General features: G+C 43.6%; 1 protein-coding gene across 1 annotated transcript in view; it reads left to right on the top strand.

The window, feature by feature from the left end:
* DDX1 (DEAD-box helicase 1) overlaps positions 1–17957 on the top strand; it is a 103034-nt gene that overhangs the window by 70538 nt on the left and 14539 nt on the right. Inside the window, exons 13-17 of the mRNA XM_085895250.1 lie at positions 751–889; positions 1093–1153; positions 7399–7497; positions 11145–11234; positions 16672–16860. Of these exons, the coding sequence (XP_085751376.1) occupies positions 751–889; positions 1093–1153; positions 7399–7497; positions 11145–11234; positions 16672–16860 (578 nt within the window). The remainder of the gene's footprint in view (positions 1–750; positions 890–1092; positions 1154–7398; positions 7498–11144; positions 11235–16671; positions 16861–17957) is intronic.

Raw genomic sequence — 17957 nt, 5'->3', positions numbered from 1 at the left:
TTGTGTGTGCGTGTGTGTGTCCTGTTGGCCCCGTCTTTAAGTAGTAAATTGTTTAAGTGCCTTTGCTGTATATACTTGCATTTCTTATATTCAGTTTAGTTCTGCCTTTTACGTGCTTCCCTAGTTTCCCCCCATTATTGTTTAAATAAACCCCATTTGTTCAATGTTTCAGCTCATTCGCGTCTATTCTTTCATTGACTTTGCGTGTCGCGTGCCGTGGAAAATTAGCAAGGCCGTTGTGCCGCCGTAAGGGGACATCTGGACCGACGGAACTCGGCGATCAAACCGCTCGGATCGCACACGGAACGAGCACGTTTAGCAGCTTGTTCCGTACGGAGCCGTCGAGGGTGAATTTCCTCGGTAGGTTGGACCACGTGGGTATTTAGGTAAATTGAAATTGGCAATCGACCCGACCCCACGTGGTCTGTCTATTGGCGAGTTCGGTCCAAAAAGGGACCCGTACTTTTCCAGTTTTCTGAAGAAGTACAATCTGAATTCCGGGCGATCGGTCGAGCCGAATCCACTGCTCCATCTGGTGGTCGTGCTCGTCGGCCGATGCCCGGTCCCGCAACAATACTTCAAGTGTGATGTATCATAGAGGAACTTGTGAAGGTCATTATTGATCAAGTTCTGTGCTCCAGGAAAGAAATACTTTGCTCTATCTCGTCGATATATCATTACACACCGCTTTAAGATCTGTATTGTGTTTTTGTTTTTCATTGTTAATTTTTTTAATGTCACATAATGCAGGAAGCACCCAGGTTGCTCAAGGCCAGAAGCAAATTAATGCCCCACACGCTTTGATCATCGAGCCATCTCGAGAGTTGGCTGAACAAACTTGCAACAACATCCGGCAGTGCAAGAAGTTTGTTGTGGATCCCAAAATAAAGTATGTACGATAATGTTGTGGCATATTATATTACTTTTCTAGTTTTACTAATAGTGTATACCATTTGTTTTATTATTTGTGGCATCATGATTTTTATTCACTTTCATTTGTTCCATATATTTTCTCTATAATTCATCGTGGTCAATTATATGGAGGAGAAATAAAGCTGTCACTTTTAACTTGCTGTTTAAATCTTGTTCTAGGGAGGTCTTGATCATTGGGGGTGTGGCTGCAAAAGATCAGCTGCAGGCATTGGAGGAAGGAGTGAGTCTTTTTTCATCCTTATCTATACTAATAAAAGTGTGCGTGTGGGTGCGCGTGCGCGTGCGTGTGCGTGTCCCCTCCATAACTATAAAACCTAGCAGCCTGAAACATTGTATGCATACAAAGAAAACTCTGTGGAAGTGCAAGAATGAAAATTGGGTGTTTGGGTTAGTTAAAACATCCCTTTTGAAGATAATTAATGGCCTTATTTAATTATATCCTGCATCAGACGATCCTCGGCCACCTCGCTCTCTGGGTCTTTTGGTGTTTCCTGGGTAACCTAGTGATTTTTTTCCTCTTTTTGGGTGACTAGAAGTGATTAGTTTTCATTGTTTTTCACCGGAAATTATTTGAAAACTTTTTCTGGAAGTGATTTTTAGATCCTCATGGAGGATCTCTCAGTCTTACTCATGTTGTTGTTCTTGTGGACTTTTTAGATCCTCATGGAGGATCTCTAAGTCTTACTCACGTTGTTGTTCTTGTGGACTTTTTAGATCCTCATGGAGGATCTCTAAGTCTTACTCACGTTGTTGTTTTTGTGGACTTTTTTGTTTCACAGCCTACAGTTTTCATCGAAACTTCCATGAACTTGGCGCATATATGTAAAAATACCCTGTGCGGACAGTAACGATCTCTGATTTTGAAAATTCCTCCGAGAAAAAAGTTATGACGTCAAAATATCTCCGCTAATGGAAATCGCCTAAAAATTATTTCCGAAACTAGGCAAGCTTTTTGAATTCTGTTTGTGGGAATCGAACAGGGCATTAGCAGAGATGAATTACCGCACATATGATACATCACTATGACGTCATATCAATTTTATGACGTCATTCCTATTTTTTTGACATTTTTAGATCCTCGTGGAGGATCTCTAAGTCTTACTCACGTTATCGTTCTTCATCTTCTTATTGTGGGCTTTTTTGTATCACAGCCTACAGTTTTCATCGAAACTTCCTGAAGCTTGGCATATACAGTAGACTAGGCGTAAGTCGGCAGCGTGTAACTCGTCACTTCACCTAAGTCGGCAGCGTCAAAAAGTGCCGAATTTATCTAATGTTAAATCCCTTTGAATAAAGTCTGTACGTCGTCATCTCTAAGTCGTCAGATGTTGTCCGTTCCCGCGTAATGGAAACTCAAGTAAATTACCACGCCTAACTCTTAACGCGGAACTTCTACCTCGTGAGAAGCCCGATTTCATGGAATCGTGATGCACACTCATTGGTGTACACTGCCAGTGATAGGCTATTTATAACTGCGCTGTGATCAGCTCAGTCAGCCGCCGTCCCACATGCATCTGACCAGGTAGACAGGCTGTGCAATGCAGTCTCTGGCAAAGGAGTAAAGGATCAATCGAGCTTAGTGTTGAAGTACGATCATGGTTTTATATTGGCTTGTTTTGTACATCACCACACTCACTTTCACATAGGTATTGAGTGGTAGTCATCACGATGACTGTGTGTCATGTAATTTGTCGATGGTATATAAGTTTTCATTCCATATGAAAACTCATTCTACATTCATTCCACATTTGTTGATGGTCATATACCATCTCACACACACACACACACACACACACACACACACACACACACACACACACACACACACACACACACACACACACACACACACACACACACACACACACACACACACTCACGCATTTAAAGGCCATTTTCCCCGCTAAAGCAGGGGTCAGCCTGGTCATATACCATCACCGATGGTATATGAGTTGTCTTACAGTTGTTCATTATCTTTACTTTTGATAAAGTGATTCATGAATTCCATCTTTGCTTGATCACTTTCCAACTCACCAATGAACCCCCACCTATGCCCCGAAGATTGTGTTTCCCTTTTAGTACAATAACCGGCTTAGAGATTGTTGCGCCCTCTCACACGTACGTGTCCAGGCCACGTGTGACTTCATCCTTCACCCCACAGTCATCATGAATGTTCGCATATGCGTAAGTCGTCACATGTCTAAGTCGTCACTTTTTTTCTCGGTCCCGATGGTGACGACTTACGCCGTCTACTGTATATGTAAAAATACCCTGCTCAGACAATAACCATCTCCGATTTTGAAAATTCCTCCGAGAAAAAAGTTATGACGTCAAATCGCTAATGGAAATCTCCTAAAAAATTATCTCCGAAACTAGGCAAGCTTTTTAGGTCATCTCTACCGAGATGACCTAATAAAGCCGGACCAAATGTCCGTCCGTACGTCCGTCCGTCAACAATTTTTCTTTCCGATCTTGATGAAACTTAGTATGTGGGTAGAGGTCGATGAGTGTTGTACAACGATATAACTTTTGTCTGGGTTCAAGGTCAAGGGTCAAGGTCACGAGGTCACGTAAGTTATAAAAATCGCCATTTTCAAAACCTATCTGGTCTGCCATTCTACAAGATATTCGGCAACTGTTTATTGATTATGATAGTAAAAAATATTATCTTGTATCTAACCCGACAGATTTTTTAATTTCCTTCCCGTTTGATCGTCACTTGATCTGGAAGATGGCCAAAAACGCCGATGCGATTCTCAAAGAAGGAAGGAAGGAGAAATGAAATATAAATATAAAACACATTTTTAGCCTTTTATATTTATACATTTTCCGCCGAAGGTGCAAAAGTTTCAAAACCCGAAATGTAAACGTCGGCATTTATTTTCAAAATATAATTTTGTGCACGCCCCAAAATGCCCAGTCATCTTTAACCAAACTGCGCAGTTCGAGCTGCGCAGTAGAACTGCGCAGTAGTCTTCGGTCATAACTGAACATTGAGAACTTGTGGTATTATAGAGATGACCGTCACCCCCACACGGGGGTAATTTTTGAATTCTGTTTGTGGGAATCGAACCGGGCATTAGCAGAGATGAATTACCGCACATATGAAACATCACTATGACGTCATATCAATTTTTATGACGTCATTCCTATTTTTTGACTTTTTGTTTCACAACCCAGAGTTTTGATCGGATCATCGTGAAACTTGCCATGTATATGCAGAAAGCCCATGCGCAGGCAGTAACCATCTCCGATTTTGGAAATTCTTCCTAGAAAAAAAGTTGACATCATAATATCGCCGCTAATGGAAATCGCCTATACCATTATCTCCGAAACTAGGCAAGCTGTTTGAATTTTGTTTGCGGGAATCAAGCCAGACATGAGCACAGATAATTTATCACAAACCTGATACATCACAATGACGTCATATTCGTTTGTATGACATCATCATTAAGAGGACGAGGATCTCAGATCATTTGAGCTTGTTTTCCTCTTTTTTGGTGACCAGTGGTGATTATTTTTCATTGTTTTTCACTGGAAGTGATTTTAAAACTTTTTGTCTGGAAGTGATTTTTTTTTCCTTGTTTTTGGTGACCAGAAGTGATTTTTTTTTCATTGTTTTTTCACCAGAAGTGATTTTAAAACTTTTTCTGAAGCTGCCATGTTTTTTGGCCTGCTCATACATGCCTTGACTTGGAAAAGGCCACAATGATTTCTTAACAATAAAGTGTTTTTTCACTTTCCTCACTCAAATTGAATGCCTGTTTATTGTAGCTACGAATCGCTGTGTACATGGCTTCTGTAAGTACTATATAACTATAGTTTTCAAATTAGGAGCTTGGAGAGATTTCATTTATTATAGGATACGATTTTCCATGATCTACTCTCATGGACTAATTGTGGTATATCATCAAAATATTATTTTGGCTTTTAGGATCGGATATCGTCCTGACTAAATAAGTGTTTAAATCTGTTGTGAAATTTGATAATTTAAAGAAATATTGAGTCTTATAACTAAGCCGATATATCCATTTACTTTAAGCAAACAATGCTATGTCCCTCCTCCATACATACACAAGAAAATATGTAATTTCCAAAGCATTAAACTTATCCTTTTGACTGTTCGGAGAATTATATTGAGTGAACAAATTAACCAGCTTCATTGAGCTATATGATTTAATGCATTCATTGCAAGACATCATGCCCTGTCACACAGAGAGACTGCCTATCCATAGCACCTGCCAGATCTGTGTCTATATTTTTGGATGTTTAGTGATGTGCTCTCTGGGGAATCAAAGCAAATCTGGTGAAAAAAGGCCGTTTAATAAAAAAAAATAGTTATCACGTTTGTGCCGGCTGTGAACAATGTACCACGTGATGTGTGCACAGACAAGCAGGCAAAATGGCGGATTTTCTGCAATGTTTATTTCACGGATGATTAAACATTGCAATGTCTCCAGGGTTGTTCTGCATTAAGCTACAACTCTTTTGTGGATAAATTCATTTAATTTCAGTCACAACTGGAAACTGCTGCATGCGCGGTGAAGCCGGACTTTAAAGTTAAAGGGATCTTTTATGGTTTGCAGCGACAGCTTGGCCAACCTTTATCAGGCATTTAATTGGAGTGCTTGCATGAGTACTTAAGCCACTTGATGAGTGCCCATTGTCGATAGCGGCATCGCACTCTGTCATTCTCAGCGAATCGTTCACTCGCTGCGGATGCTTTTGCCGCGCCACGTCACCCTGAGCGGGTGGTCCGTGCTCCGTCACCCTGAGCGGGTGGTCCGTGCTCCGTCACCCTGAGCGGGTGGTCCGTGCTCCGTCACCCTGAGCGGGTGGTCCGTGCTCCGTCACCCTGAGCGGGTGGTCCGTGCTCCGTCACCCTGAGCGGGTGGTCCGTGCTCCGTCACCCTGAGCGGGTGGTCCGTGCTCCGTCACCCTGAGCGGGTGGTCCGTGCTCCGTCACCCTGAGCGGGTGGTCCGTGCTCCGTCACCCTGAGCGGGTGGTCCGTGCTCCGTCACCCTGAGCGGGTGGTCCGTGCTCCGTCACCCTGAGCGGGTGGTCCTTGCTCTGTCACCCTGAGTGAGTGGTACTCGCAAATAACACCAAATTTCCGAGCTGTTTGCTGTATTAACATTTTCTAAATTACCGAGCCAATTTTTTTTCCACCCTTCACACGCATCTGTTTTTAAAGAATAATGTTTGGAACATATCCTTGAAACGTCCACATAAATGTAATGCTGTTTTTCGGTGAAAGCTACTCAAGGTTTCTGTGTTGTCTACAGTAAGTACTGTAGTTGGTAATCGCACTGACTCCAACCTGCCGATTCCCGAAAAATTGCTGATATTGTGCGTGTGCGTGTTCATGAAGCAAAACATACTCTTCCTGCTAACTCCCCTTCCCATCTCTCTCTCCCATCCTTGCTCTACCCCCTCCCAATACAGTGCAGTACCCTCCTCCCGCATATCTATCTCTCTCTCCCTCTCTCTCTATGGACATATCCAGACGGTGGTTATGTGTAGACTGTGTTCGTCTCTGGATGCGTCTGGGCAGTATTTTTCTCCAGGCCATGTTTATAGTATGACTGGTAGAAAATGGATTTCAGACATTATTTTGTTTCCATCTTCACTGATATTCAATGCAGAATCATTTTGATGAAACAGTACGAATCGTAATTAACGCTCCACACATGTCCGCCTTCCCTTCGTCTCACCTCACACTGTCTTCCCTTCCCTCACCCCTCCTCGCTCCTCCTCCCTCCTCTCTCCTTTCCCCTCAAACTTTTCTCTCTCTCTCTCTCTCTCTCTCTCTCTCTCTCTCTCTCTCTCTCTCTCTCTCTCTCTCTCTCTCTCTCTCTCTCTCTGTCTGTCTGTCTGTCTGTCTGTCTGTCTGTCTGTCTGTCTGTCTGTCTGTCTGTCTGTCCCTCTTCCCCGTCCCTCTCTCTCCCCGTCCCTCTCTCTCCCCTCTCTCTCCCCGTCCCTCTTCCCCGCCCCTCTCTCCCTCTTCCCCGTCCCTCTCTCCCTCTTCCCCGTCCCTCTCTCCCTCTTCCCCGTCCCTCTCTCCCTCTTCCCCGCCCCTCTCTCCCTCTTCCCCACCCCTCTCTCCCTCTTCCCCACCCCTCTCTCCCTCTTCCCCACCCCTCTCTCCCTCTTCCCCACCCCTCTCTCCCTCTCCTCCCCCCCCCACCTTTTTCTCCCTCTCCCCTTTAATATTATTGTCAGCAAAGCAATGGGTGATATTTGCTCGTCATTGCTAAAATATAGTATTTTGTGCATTGCTCATTTTTATTTTGTTAATAGTTTTGGGGTAAGCTTTATATTTCTTTGTGTTTTCAGGTCGAGAGATTAAACAACATTTTAATTCCCCATAGTACGGGTCTTTGTCTGGATCAACCAGTTTGAATTTCCTAATACACGAGGATGCTTTAATCTCTCTCTGTCACTTTGAATGGTGTGCTTTTCAGGTGCATATCGTAGTCGGGACTCCAGGCAGAATCGATGACTTGATATCCACAGGAAAATTGTCCTTATCACAAGTTCGCTTTTTTGTGCTTGATGAAGCGGTGAGTAAGATTATTCTGGAGTGATTTATTTTCCTAAAATTTCATGCTGTCATTCTGTTATGAGCAAGTCCGTTGGCCTTGTTTGGAATTGTGTTTTTGTTTGAAATGTTTTTGTAAAGGATTTGGTGTTAAAAAAAAAATACACTTACACAAGTGCAGATTTGCTCTTGCTTTGCAACACTTTTTGGACACCATTCTTGAACCTGGATTTTGTTTGCAAATGAATGAATTGAAACTTTTTTGCATTTAAAAAAAACTGTTTTGCCCACTTTGGATACCCACAATCTTTCCCATTTCAATGGAATCCCAATTATCATTGTCAGTAATGTAATAATACAGTTGAAGAAGCATTTTGTTAATTGTAACTTTGAAATTTTTGTAGGTGTTGTCTCAAAGCTTATGTGTACAGGCATGTAAAGATGACAACATCAAGGTTTATGTATTCTTTAACGAAAAGTGTAATCAAGCATTCCACAAAATTAATGCCAGTAGATAGAATACAAAAACTTGTTTTGCATGATGAGATGCATTTCTGCAATTTTCTTCCTTCGCTTCCAAGGCATTTTTGTTTTCTTTTCAGGAAAATTTTGCATGAGATATATTCATTAATTTTCCAGCAGGACAGGTCAGGTATGGGGGAGCATGCGCTGTCGTAGTGTGTCGCTGCGTCCACTTTCTGCCGGTACTCCAGGAGTCTCCGTCTGGTCATCCCCCAGGCAGATGCCTGGCCTATCCCCATCTCCTTGAGATGCCGATCAACCACGAGGCACGTGGTCGGCCCATTGGCCTCCTCCACTCATGAGGCTCCCTCGCTGAGAGAATCTTGTGAGCAGGATCAGCATCAGGAAAACGAGCCACATGTCCATACAGCCGCATCTGATGCTCAAGGACTACACAGGTCACAAATCTCATTCGAGTCTCTCAGCAACCACTCATTGAACACAAGATCCGACTAGCGATAGCCAATGATTCTCTGAAGAGATCTGGAACCGAAGGAGTTAAGTCTCCACCTCAGATCCCCTGGTCAGAGTCCAAGTCTCACATCATAGAGCAAGACTGGAAGCACCAAGGATTTGAAGATTCAGACTTTGGTCCTCCTGCACAGGTACCGAATGCTCCACACCCCATGATCCAGTGAATCCATGACTCCCCAGGCCTGACCCAGATGTTCATTGACCACTGGCTCACAGCCAGCAGACATGAATATCACTGCCGAGGTAAGTGAATCTCTCCATGACCTCAACATCCTTACCAGAAACAGGTACCAGCAAGATGGCTGCATCCAAGATGTCATTGAAAGCCTGGATTTTTGTTTTAACCAAGGAAACCCGTCATTCCAGTGGCTCTAACTCCTCTTTCAGCACTTCCAGGGCCCCCAAAAGGATTTCCAGAGTCCCCGCAAAGATGGCCGCATCGTCTGCGAAATCATCGTCATCGTCTTAGAGATCTTAACATTCTCAAACGATGCACCACAGCTTCATCTCTCTGACATCCTCCCCAGAATCCAGTCCATGCAAGTGCTGAAAAGTGTGGGGGCCAGTACGCATCCCTGACGAACTCCAGTCACAACTGGAAATGAGTCTGAGACGATGTCACCACATCTCACAGCATCCTTAGTACCATAGTATAGTTCAGTCATCAGATTGATCAGTGTTGATGGCACCCCACGAAGACCAAGAATCCTCCAGAGGACATTGGCATAGGGCCTGTCAAAACTCTCGTCTGCATTCGCTGAGGACCCGAAGTGCAATCATACGGTCAGTTGTTGACCTCGTTGGTGTAAAGCCCGACTGCTCTTGGTGCTGGTGCTCAAGCAGATGGTGGTGAACCCTTTCAATAATTATCCGAGCAAAGACCTTGTCTGGCACTGAGAGCAATGTCACCCCTCGGTAGTTGTTGCAGTCCTGGCGATCACCCTTCCCTTTCCAGAGAGGGACAACAGGGCTCCTCTTTTAGTCAGTTGGGATGATGCCTGTGTTCGAGGCAGAGCACAGAACTGCATGCAACGACATGAGTACAGCATTTCGACCAGCCTTTTGGAGTTAAGCATGGATGTCACAGACCCCAAGAGTGTTACCTCTTTTCAAGCAGTTCACTGCAGCCTGTGTTTCCACAAAATAAGGTGGATCAAAGTTGATTGGAGGGTCAGCAATAGAGATAGTAACACCCCCTGACATCCAACTCAACAGCTGGTGGATCAGCCTGGTACAGCTGCTCAAATGAACCGGCCCGGGCCTTCACTTTTGACTCCTCTGTCAAGAGCCCACCATGCTCTGCTCTAACTGCAGTACACAGAGGGATGGGCTTGGAGGAACCCAATGAGTGAATTCCCATGTAAGCAGGACGAGAATCACTTGACTACAGGTGATTCTCTACCCCCTCACAGCTTCCTCGCACATTGGCCTCCTTGTCCACCCTCAGCACACGTACAGTTTTCCGCATCAGCTCTCTCAAATGCTCAGCTCTGCCATTAAGCCTGGCCCTGCGACTCTGGTCAACGGTATCCACTTCAGGATTCTCCAAAGCACCCAGACCCCCCAAATCCCCACTCAGCCTGTTCACAAACTCCTCAGCTACCCTCTCATCTTTGAGCTTGCCAACATCCAGCCGAGGCTGGGATGGTACCATTCTCCCAGATTTAGGCTGCAACTTCAAAGTTGTTACAAGAAGCCTGTGTTCAGTATTGAGGTATTGAGCACTCCGGTAGACCCTGCAGTTCTGGATCATCCTCCAGCGACCATCAACGAGCACATTGTCAATCTCCTTTGCCACACCATCAGCGTTGGAATACCAAATCCAGCGATGAGCCTGTGGGTGCTGAAACCATGAACCAGCCACCCTAAGTCCATGACTTCTTGCAAAGTCAAGGAACTTAGTGCTATTCTGGTTCACAGTTCCAGACCCATCGGGACCAATACATTTCTCATAGCCATCCCTATCAGTGCCAGTCAATGCATTGAATCCCCTAAGACTAGAAAAGTATCTCGCCTGGAGCACTGATCAGTTCGACAGTTTGGGACAGTTTGACAAGCCATGGTGAATATAGTTTGAAATTTTTTTGTTGACGCAATTTAATCTGAATATGCACAAAGGTAGATGTTAAATATCCGAATAATCAATAAAGCTATGGATACTCACAATGTATGCGGCATAATAGGGTGCTTGGATGAGAGGAGTACGTGGGCCGTAATAGTATGGCAAAGCATGTTCAATTAATGATGGTATTTTTGTTCAGAATGAGCACGTGAGGCATGACTATGCTCTCTACTGTGAGTGCCGTTCTCGTTTGATCGTATCTCTCAACCATAGATCATCATGGTACACCCCATTTATTTATCCTCACCTTTTGGATCTGACAACACACTGTACTTGTTTCCAGTAAAAAGCATGTGCTGATACATGGCTAAGATAAATAAATTTTTATCAAAGACGAGTGTCAATTTTTTGTTTTTTGCCTCTTTCATGCGGCCACATTGCTTTTTGTTTCAGCTTTGCTTATGTGCTTTGTCAATAAGATTCCATCATTTGGGCCTCTTGCTGTTTCTTCTTACATAGTTCCTGTTCCTTATTTCTCACATGGCAAAGTGTTTGATGTTTCATACCCCATACCTCCCCATCCCTCTTCCCCCACCATTGGTTGTTCACAGGATGGACTACTTACGCAGGGTTGTACTGATTTTATCCATCGTGCCCATGCTGCAATTCCCCAGATCACATCAGATGGGAAACGTTTGCAGGTACTTGTGAAGCAATTTAGTCGAGCCAGGTTGCTTGCCTTTGAAAACTGAAAAGTCTGATTTTATTAATATTTCTTACTTTGAGTTTATTTTCTCATTCTACTGAATAGTTAAACTTCAAAATGAAGAGTATATATATTTTTTAGAACATATAACAAAGGGAGCAGGAGACGAGTGGGGGCGAGAGAAGGAAACACAACAACAGTAGGAAGCAGGGACATCAGATCTGTGGAAGAGAGAGGTATGGGTCGGGGTACACGGGATAAATAAGATGGACACTCTAGGGACTTTCAGGAAGGAAAACATGGAATTTGAAGGAGATGGGTTTGGGGTGGATTAATGGCGGTGGAAAAGATCATGGTTTTGGGTGGGCGAAGAGATGAAATGGTGAACAGCTGTTTTGAAGACCTGGAGGGAAAAGTGGGATTGAACAAGGTGTGGGAGTTTGTTCCAGAGGCAGGGAAAAAGTGGAATGAAAGGGTGAAGGTTAATTCTTTATTTTTGCAGTTTCACCAGAATGGGGTTGCTCGCGGACCTTGAGTGCCCTGCAGAAATATTAGGGGGACAGAGCACAGACAGAGCGGAGGGGGGGGGGAGGGCAAGGCCCGAGAGGAGATGGTAGAAAACAGCAATACCACCGACCTGCCTGCAGTGAGAGAGTGAAAGTCCCAAAGACGGCAGCTTCATCACGGGAGGTACCAATGATCCTAAAAGCCTTGGTTTCTACAGTGTGGAACCAATAATTATGTGAGGCAGGAGCACCAGCCCAGAGGAGTACTCCATCAGGCTGTGGATGAAAGTTTTGCATGTGGTCATGACCTGAGGTGTGCCAAGGAAGGACTTTGCATGATGGAGAATGACCAGAAAGTGACCAGCTATGGCAGCCAGCTTGGAACTTTGGCTTTCCCAGGAAAGACCATGGTAGATAGTGAGAGAACTTCTTCAAAAGGATTGTTGAGAAAGTAGACGGTCCTTTTGGTTTCCAGCTGGCCCTTTTGGAGAGACAGTGAGAGTGTGAGATTTGTTAGGAATGAAAGACATGTTCCGAGTGTTTGACCAGTTTGTGATTTTATCCAGATCTGTAGAGAGTTAAGAGGCTGCTGCTTGCCGATCTGAGGAATGAGAGATGGTTCGGCAGAGGGTGGTCATCGTCAGCAAAGAGATAGAGGATTTTCCATAGTCGGAGAAATCATTGATGAAAACCAGAAAAAGCACAGGGTCCACAACGCTGCCTTGAGGAACTCCAGCCTGGAGAGAATTCCATTAAGAGCCATGCGTTGACTACAACAGAGAGGAAGTCCACAAGGCAAGAGTGGAGATTGCTTTGGATACCATAAGAACAGAGTTTGTTGAGCAGGGTGGATTGCCAGACCATATCGAAAGCTCGTGATATGTGGAGGAAGTGGTTCTGATCTCATGTCTGGCATTGAAGACCTCTATCTCTTGTTGGGAAAGCAGAAGCAGCATGTCCAGGGTGGAGTGACCTGGTCTGAATCCAAATTGAAGATCGGAGATCAAGGCATTGGAGAAGAGGAAAGATTTGATGTTGGAACTGATGATGGATTCCTTGACCTATTGACTATTGAGCATAAAAGGGACACATTTTCCTTAACGTAGCATAAACTGAAATTGCTATTGATTTAGATTCTATGAAAATATACCCAGCTCGGTCTGAGAAAATATTTGTTTCATATTGTGATTGGTCTGCATGTTAAGTTCACTGGTGAATTGGGTAGAATGTGGCGTAAAATTAATTGTGAAAGATAGGAAATGTAATGTGTTAAATTGAAGGAAGGGTAGTTGAGACCGGAAGAATGAAAAAAAAAAAACGGTTTGGTGGTTGGAGCGAGTGCATGCGGGGTTAAGGCCACGGAAATGTTTTTATTTTTTTGGTGACAATTATTATCCCTATGCTTTTTGAAAAAAAATGAGGGGATATTGTGTGTGTGTGTGTGTGTGTGTGTGTGTGTGTGTGTGTGTGTGTGTGTGTGTGTGTGTGTGTGTGTGTGTGTGTGTGTGTGTGTGTGTGTGTGTGTGTGTGTGTGTGTGTGTGTGTGTCCCCATCTGTCATGCCATCTCCTTAACAGTTGGGCAGAAATTCACCAAACATGGTAGTTATGATCATTACTTGGCAAAAAATTGGAAGAGCAGTATCATTTTTGGTCCTGTTCTCTGGGTGGGGTCAAATGCCAGAAGATGCAATTACATGCACATTTTCAAACATTTTAAAATTAAACTTTGGATACAGTGCTTTCAGAAAGTATCACACCCCATTTGCTTTTCCACATTTTGTTGTGTGTTAAAGCATGAATTTAAAATGGAATAAATATTTTTAATTCTTATCACCAATCGACACAAAATACCCCATAACGACAGTGAAAACATGTTTTCAGAGATTTTTTTATAAATTGTTGAAAAATGAAAAGCTGAAATGTCTTGTGTTAATATGTATTCAACCCCTTTGCCATGACACTCCAAACTGAGCTCAGGTGCATCCAATTTCCTTTGATCATCCTTGAGATCTCTCTACAACTTGAGTGGACTCCACCTGTGGCTAATTCAATTGATGGATATGATTTAGAAAGAAACACAACTTTTATATTTTAGGTCCCACAGTTGACAGTGTATGTCAGAGCAGAAACTCCACTGTGAAGTCCAAGGAACTGTTCGTAGAACTCCGAGACAGACTTGCGAGGGGGCAGAGATCTGGGGAAGGGTATAAAACAATTTCTAGAGTGTTGAAAGTTCCCAAAAGCACAGTCAGCTCCATCATTAGGAAATGGAAAAGGATATGGCACTTCCCAGACTCTTCTTAGAGCTGGCTGTTTTACCAAACTGAGCAACTGGTCAAGAAGGACCTTGACCAGGGAGGTTAGTAAGAACCCATTGACCATTCTGACAACTACAGAGTTCCTTGGCTGAGATGGGAGAACCTGCCAGAAAGACAAAAGTCTCTGCAGCACTTCACAAATCTTTATAAGAGAGTGGCCTGATGGAAGCTACTCCTGAGAAAAAGGCACATGACAGCACACCTGGAGTTTGCAAAATTCACATGAAAGACTCTGAGAGCATGAGGCAAAAGATTCTGCTGTCTGATGAGATGAAAATTGAACTTTTTGGCCTGAATGCAAAGCGTGACGTATGGTGGAAACTGACCACAGCTCTTCACCCATCTAACACAATCCATACCGTGATGCATGGCGGTGGCAGCATCATGATATGGGGATGCTTTTCAGTGGAAGGGACTGGGAGGCTTGTAAGGATCGATGGAACAATAAATGGAGCCAAATGCAGGCAAATCCTTGAGGAGAACCTGCTTCAGAGTGCAAAAGACCTTCAACTCCCAGACAAAAATAGCATTCCTTTCCTGTAGCAATTCTCTACAGACTACTGTGGTGGGTAGGATCTGTTACAAACTATCGTGTATGAGAGTACAACTTACATATAGTATAGTTCTAGCTGTACCATTTTTTTCCCTGGGGAGCTGCGTCGAAGGTTTACATTCCAACAGGACAATGATCCCAAGCATATAGCCAAAGCAACACTGGAATGACTTCAGAACAAGAATGTGAAAGTTCTTGAGTGGCCCAGCCAAAGCTCAGACTTCAATCCCATTTAGAATCTGTGGAAAGACTTGAAGATTGCTGTTCACCGACACTACCCATCCAACTTAACAGAGCTGTTAATCTGCATGGAAGAATGGGAGAAAAACCACAAATACAGATCTACAAACCTGATGAACATACCCAAGAAGACTCAATGCTGTCATGCCAAAGGTGCTTTGACAAAGTATTGACTCAGGCTTGAATATTTATGTAAATTAGATATTTCTTTATTTCATTTTCAATAAATTTGTAAAAGTTTCTAAAAACTTTTTTTTCACTTTGTCGTTATGGGGTATTTTGTGTAGATCGATGACAACAAAATTTAAATTTAATCCATTTTAAATTCAGGCCGTAACACAACAAAATGTGGCAAAAGTCTGGTGGTGTGAAAACTTTCTGTGAAGGCACTATATACAATCAACAGTGGGAGATGCATGAATATGTAACGATTTTGGGGGGGATTTGATCCCTGTTTCATGCATCGTGGGTGTGGGGACTTAGGGTTGCAGGGATCAAAATAGGAAAAGAAAATTTCACTCAAAAATTAATATTGGGTCATTCCTGGTGCAACTTTATGCCATCTTTCAACTTTACTATCGGTAGGAAACATGGGGATTTGTGATGGCACGCCATTGACTTCACTCTCGTTAAATAAGTGGAGTCTTCATTCTGCAGAAAGGATCGTAGATACGGAGTTGTGTTGTTTCAAGGGAACGGGAGTAAGGGATATCTCGACTCATGGCAGGAAGACGTTGGCTTTGATATACACAGGAGAAAATTGTATTGGGGAAGTTTATTGGGAGGATTAAAATGAAATAGGTACAGGATATTGGAGAGCCAACTGAAAGTAAGGGCTTGTGAGTTAATGTTTTCCAGTATTCCTCTAACAATAGGAAATAGAATACAATTCATAGGTGGAGCGATAGATGTGAACTTATAGTTGCAAGAATGGTGTAGACAAGCAAGGTTTAAGGGTTGAGGAAGCAATGGGAATCTTTTGGAAGCAAAGGGTGTGTTCCAGAATGATGGCCATGTGTTAAACATAAAGGAAGCAGTGAGGTTTGCAGTGGGAATTGAAGAGGGAATGAAGACGACTTCTTTTTTTCGGTTTGAGGAAGGTGGTGCTGATAATACGATTTGTATGACCAGGCAACAAAAAAATATTTACAGAAAGGAAAAAGTTTAAAATATATATCACATACCAATACCAGGAATTTAAATATGAATATGTAAAAGCTTAAAGTTAAAGTAGATAGTGAGGAGTACGATGTACTTGCAGTAAGTGACACTTGGTTTATTGAGGAGAGTAGTTGGAGGATAGCATTAGAAGGCTGCAAGATATATAGGAGTGACAGGAAAGATAAAATAGTAGAGGGAGTAGCAATGTACAAAACACCCTGGTGATGTCTGTGTTTGCCCCACTGTCATCATCCCCACTCCTCCACCCTCACCCCCTCCCCGAGTGAATTTCAGTTTGTTAACTGTTGGATCGAATTGATTAGGTGGAGATGTGGCGTAGCTATGATGGACCGAATGGCCTCCTCTTGCATCCATGTTCCTTGTGTATCCTTGTGTGAGTGGAATGTAAGAGTTAAATGTAATTTATATGTGTAGCTGTCTCTATATGTATAGCTGTATCTATAATTTATATGTGTAGATAAAATTCCATTTATTTATTTTCATCATATGTATGTTTGAAACAGACCCTGACAAATGTAACAACTTGCTATTCAAGTTTGCATCGTCTCAGCTTTAACCATATAATTTCTCCGGCCTCTGTTGTACCCAAAACGTATTGTCACTGTTGCAGCATTGAGGTTTCTTGTGTTTAGGTGATTGTGTGCTCAGCCACACTTCATTCATTTGATGTGAAGAAGCTCGCCGAGAAAATCATGCACTTCCCTGTATGGGTGGACCTCAAGGGAGAAGACTCCGTGCCTGAAACGGTGCACCATGTCGTGGTTCCAATAAATCCGAAAGCGGATAAATTGTGGGAACGCTTGGGCCAAAACCGCATCAGGGTGAGCCAATGTTGTGACTTGTTCAATACTTCACTTGTTTGAATGAATTATCTTCTGTGGAGGGAAATAAATGAAAGCACAACTTTGTTGTTTTCTAAGGTTTATCATTTCAGAGACTCAATTTTGCTTCCTATTCATCACTGTAATGTGAAATCTGAGAATTACGAGATCTTCTCTTCATCCACTTTTTCATATTGCTTTACCAATGACGATATTGTTGCGAATCTGGAAACTATTATCGCACTCATCATTCAGGTTGTTTAGCTCAGTTATCTCGGTAAGTACATGTTCCATAGATAGCTCGCCTTCCATTGTTTAATGGGTAAAAATCGATTAAATGCACTGTGATTCATTTTAATAGTTAGGGTTCGATCAGAACACAAAGAAGAACGACCCTCCCCTTCTTCTGCAAAGAGGAAGAAGAACCCTCCCGTCCCATGATGCAATGACTGCATCACGTAAACAACTCCCTACCACCCGTGGTTGAGTGGGGGATGGAGCATGAGGGCATGAGTTACGCCGGGAGAGGGCCGATGGGAATAAAAAAAGGGACACTCTGCTTGGCTCGAGTTGGTTCTGGGGTCTTGTTGGGGGTTGTTCATCGGAAGAGTGGGTTGTGGCTGGTTGGTTGTCATGAGTTCGTCGGAGAGTTGTTCATCAAAGGAGTTGGTTCGGGATGTCGTGGTTCTTATTCAGTCTGGTGGTCATGGAGTGTCTGCCTGCTTCAAGGGCTCGAGCTAGTTCGAGGTTGTTGTTCTGCTGGTGCTTCTTCGAGTTGGCTGTGCAGTCGGTAGTTCAAAGGGTCGTGCTGGTTCTGAGTAATCTTGGTCCGGCCTTTGTTCTGCTTCGTGGCCTCATCTTGGTTTGGCTGGCTCTACTTGGAAAGCAACGCATCTTCCAGAAGGCTCGGTGTTTCGTCTCACCAGCACGTGGTCCGGAGCGTGAGGGGATCCGCTGGAGCTCGGGAAGGACCGCGGCTCACGGCGAATGGATCCAGCTCGCCCTCACTGGAGCCCGGGTCTGAACAGCTTGAAGACTACACGAGGTGGAGAGGTTCGAGATAGGTTCTGGGTTTCAGCTCATCTGTCCCTCCGAGC

The sequence above is a fragment of the Eptatretus burgeri genome, chromosome 1 (genome assembly GCF_056783735.1).
Source record: "Eptatretus burgeri isolate ZD-2024b chromosome 1, Ebu_testis_v1, whole genome shotgun sequence".
In the NCBI taxonomy this organism is placed as follows: domain Eukaryota; kingdom Metazoa; phylum Chordata; class Myxini; order Myxiniformes; family Myxinidae; genus Eptatretus; species Eptatretus burgeri.
Note: the sequence above shows the minus strand (reverse complement) of the source record. Positions and strands in the feature narration are given on the sequence as shown.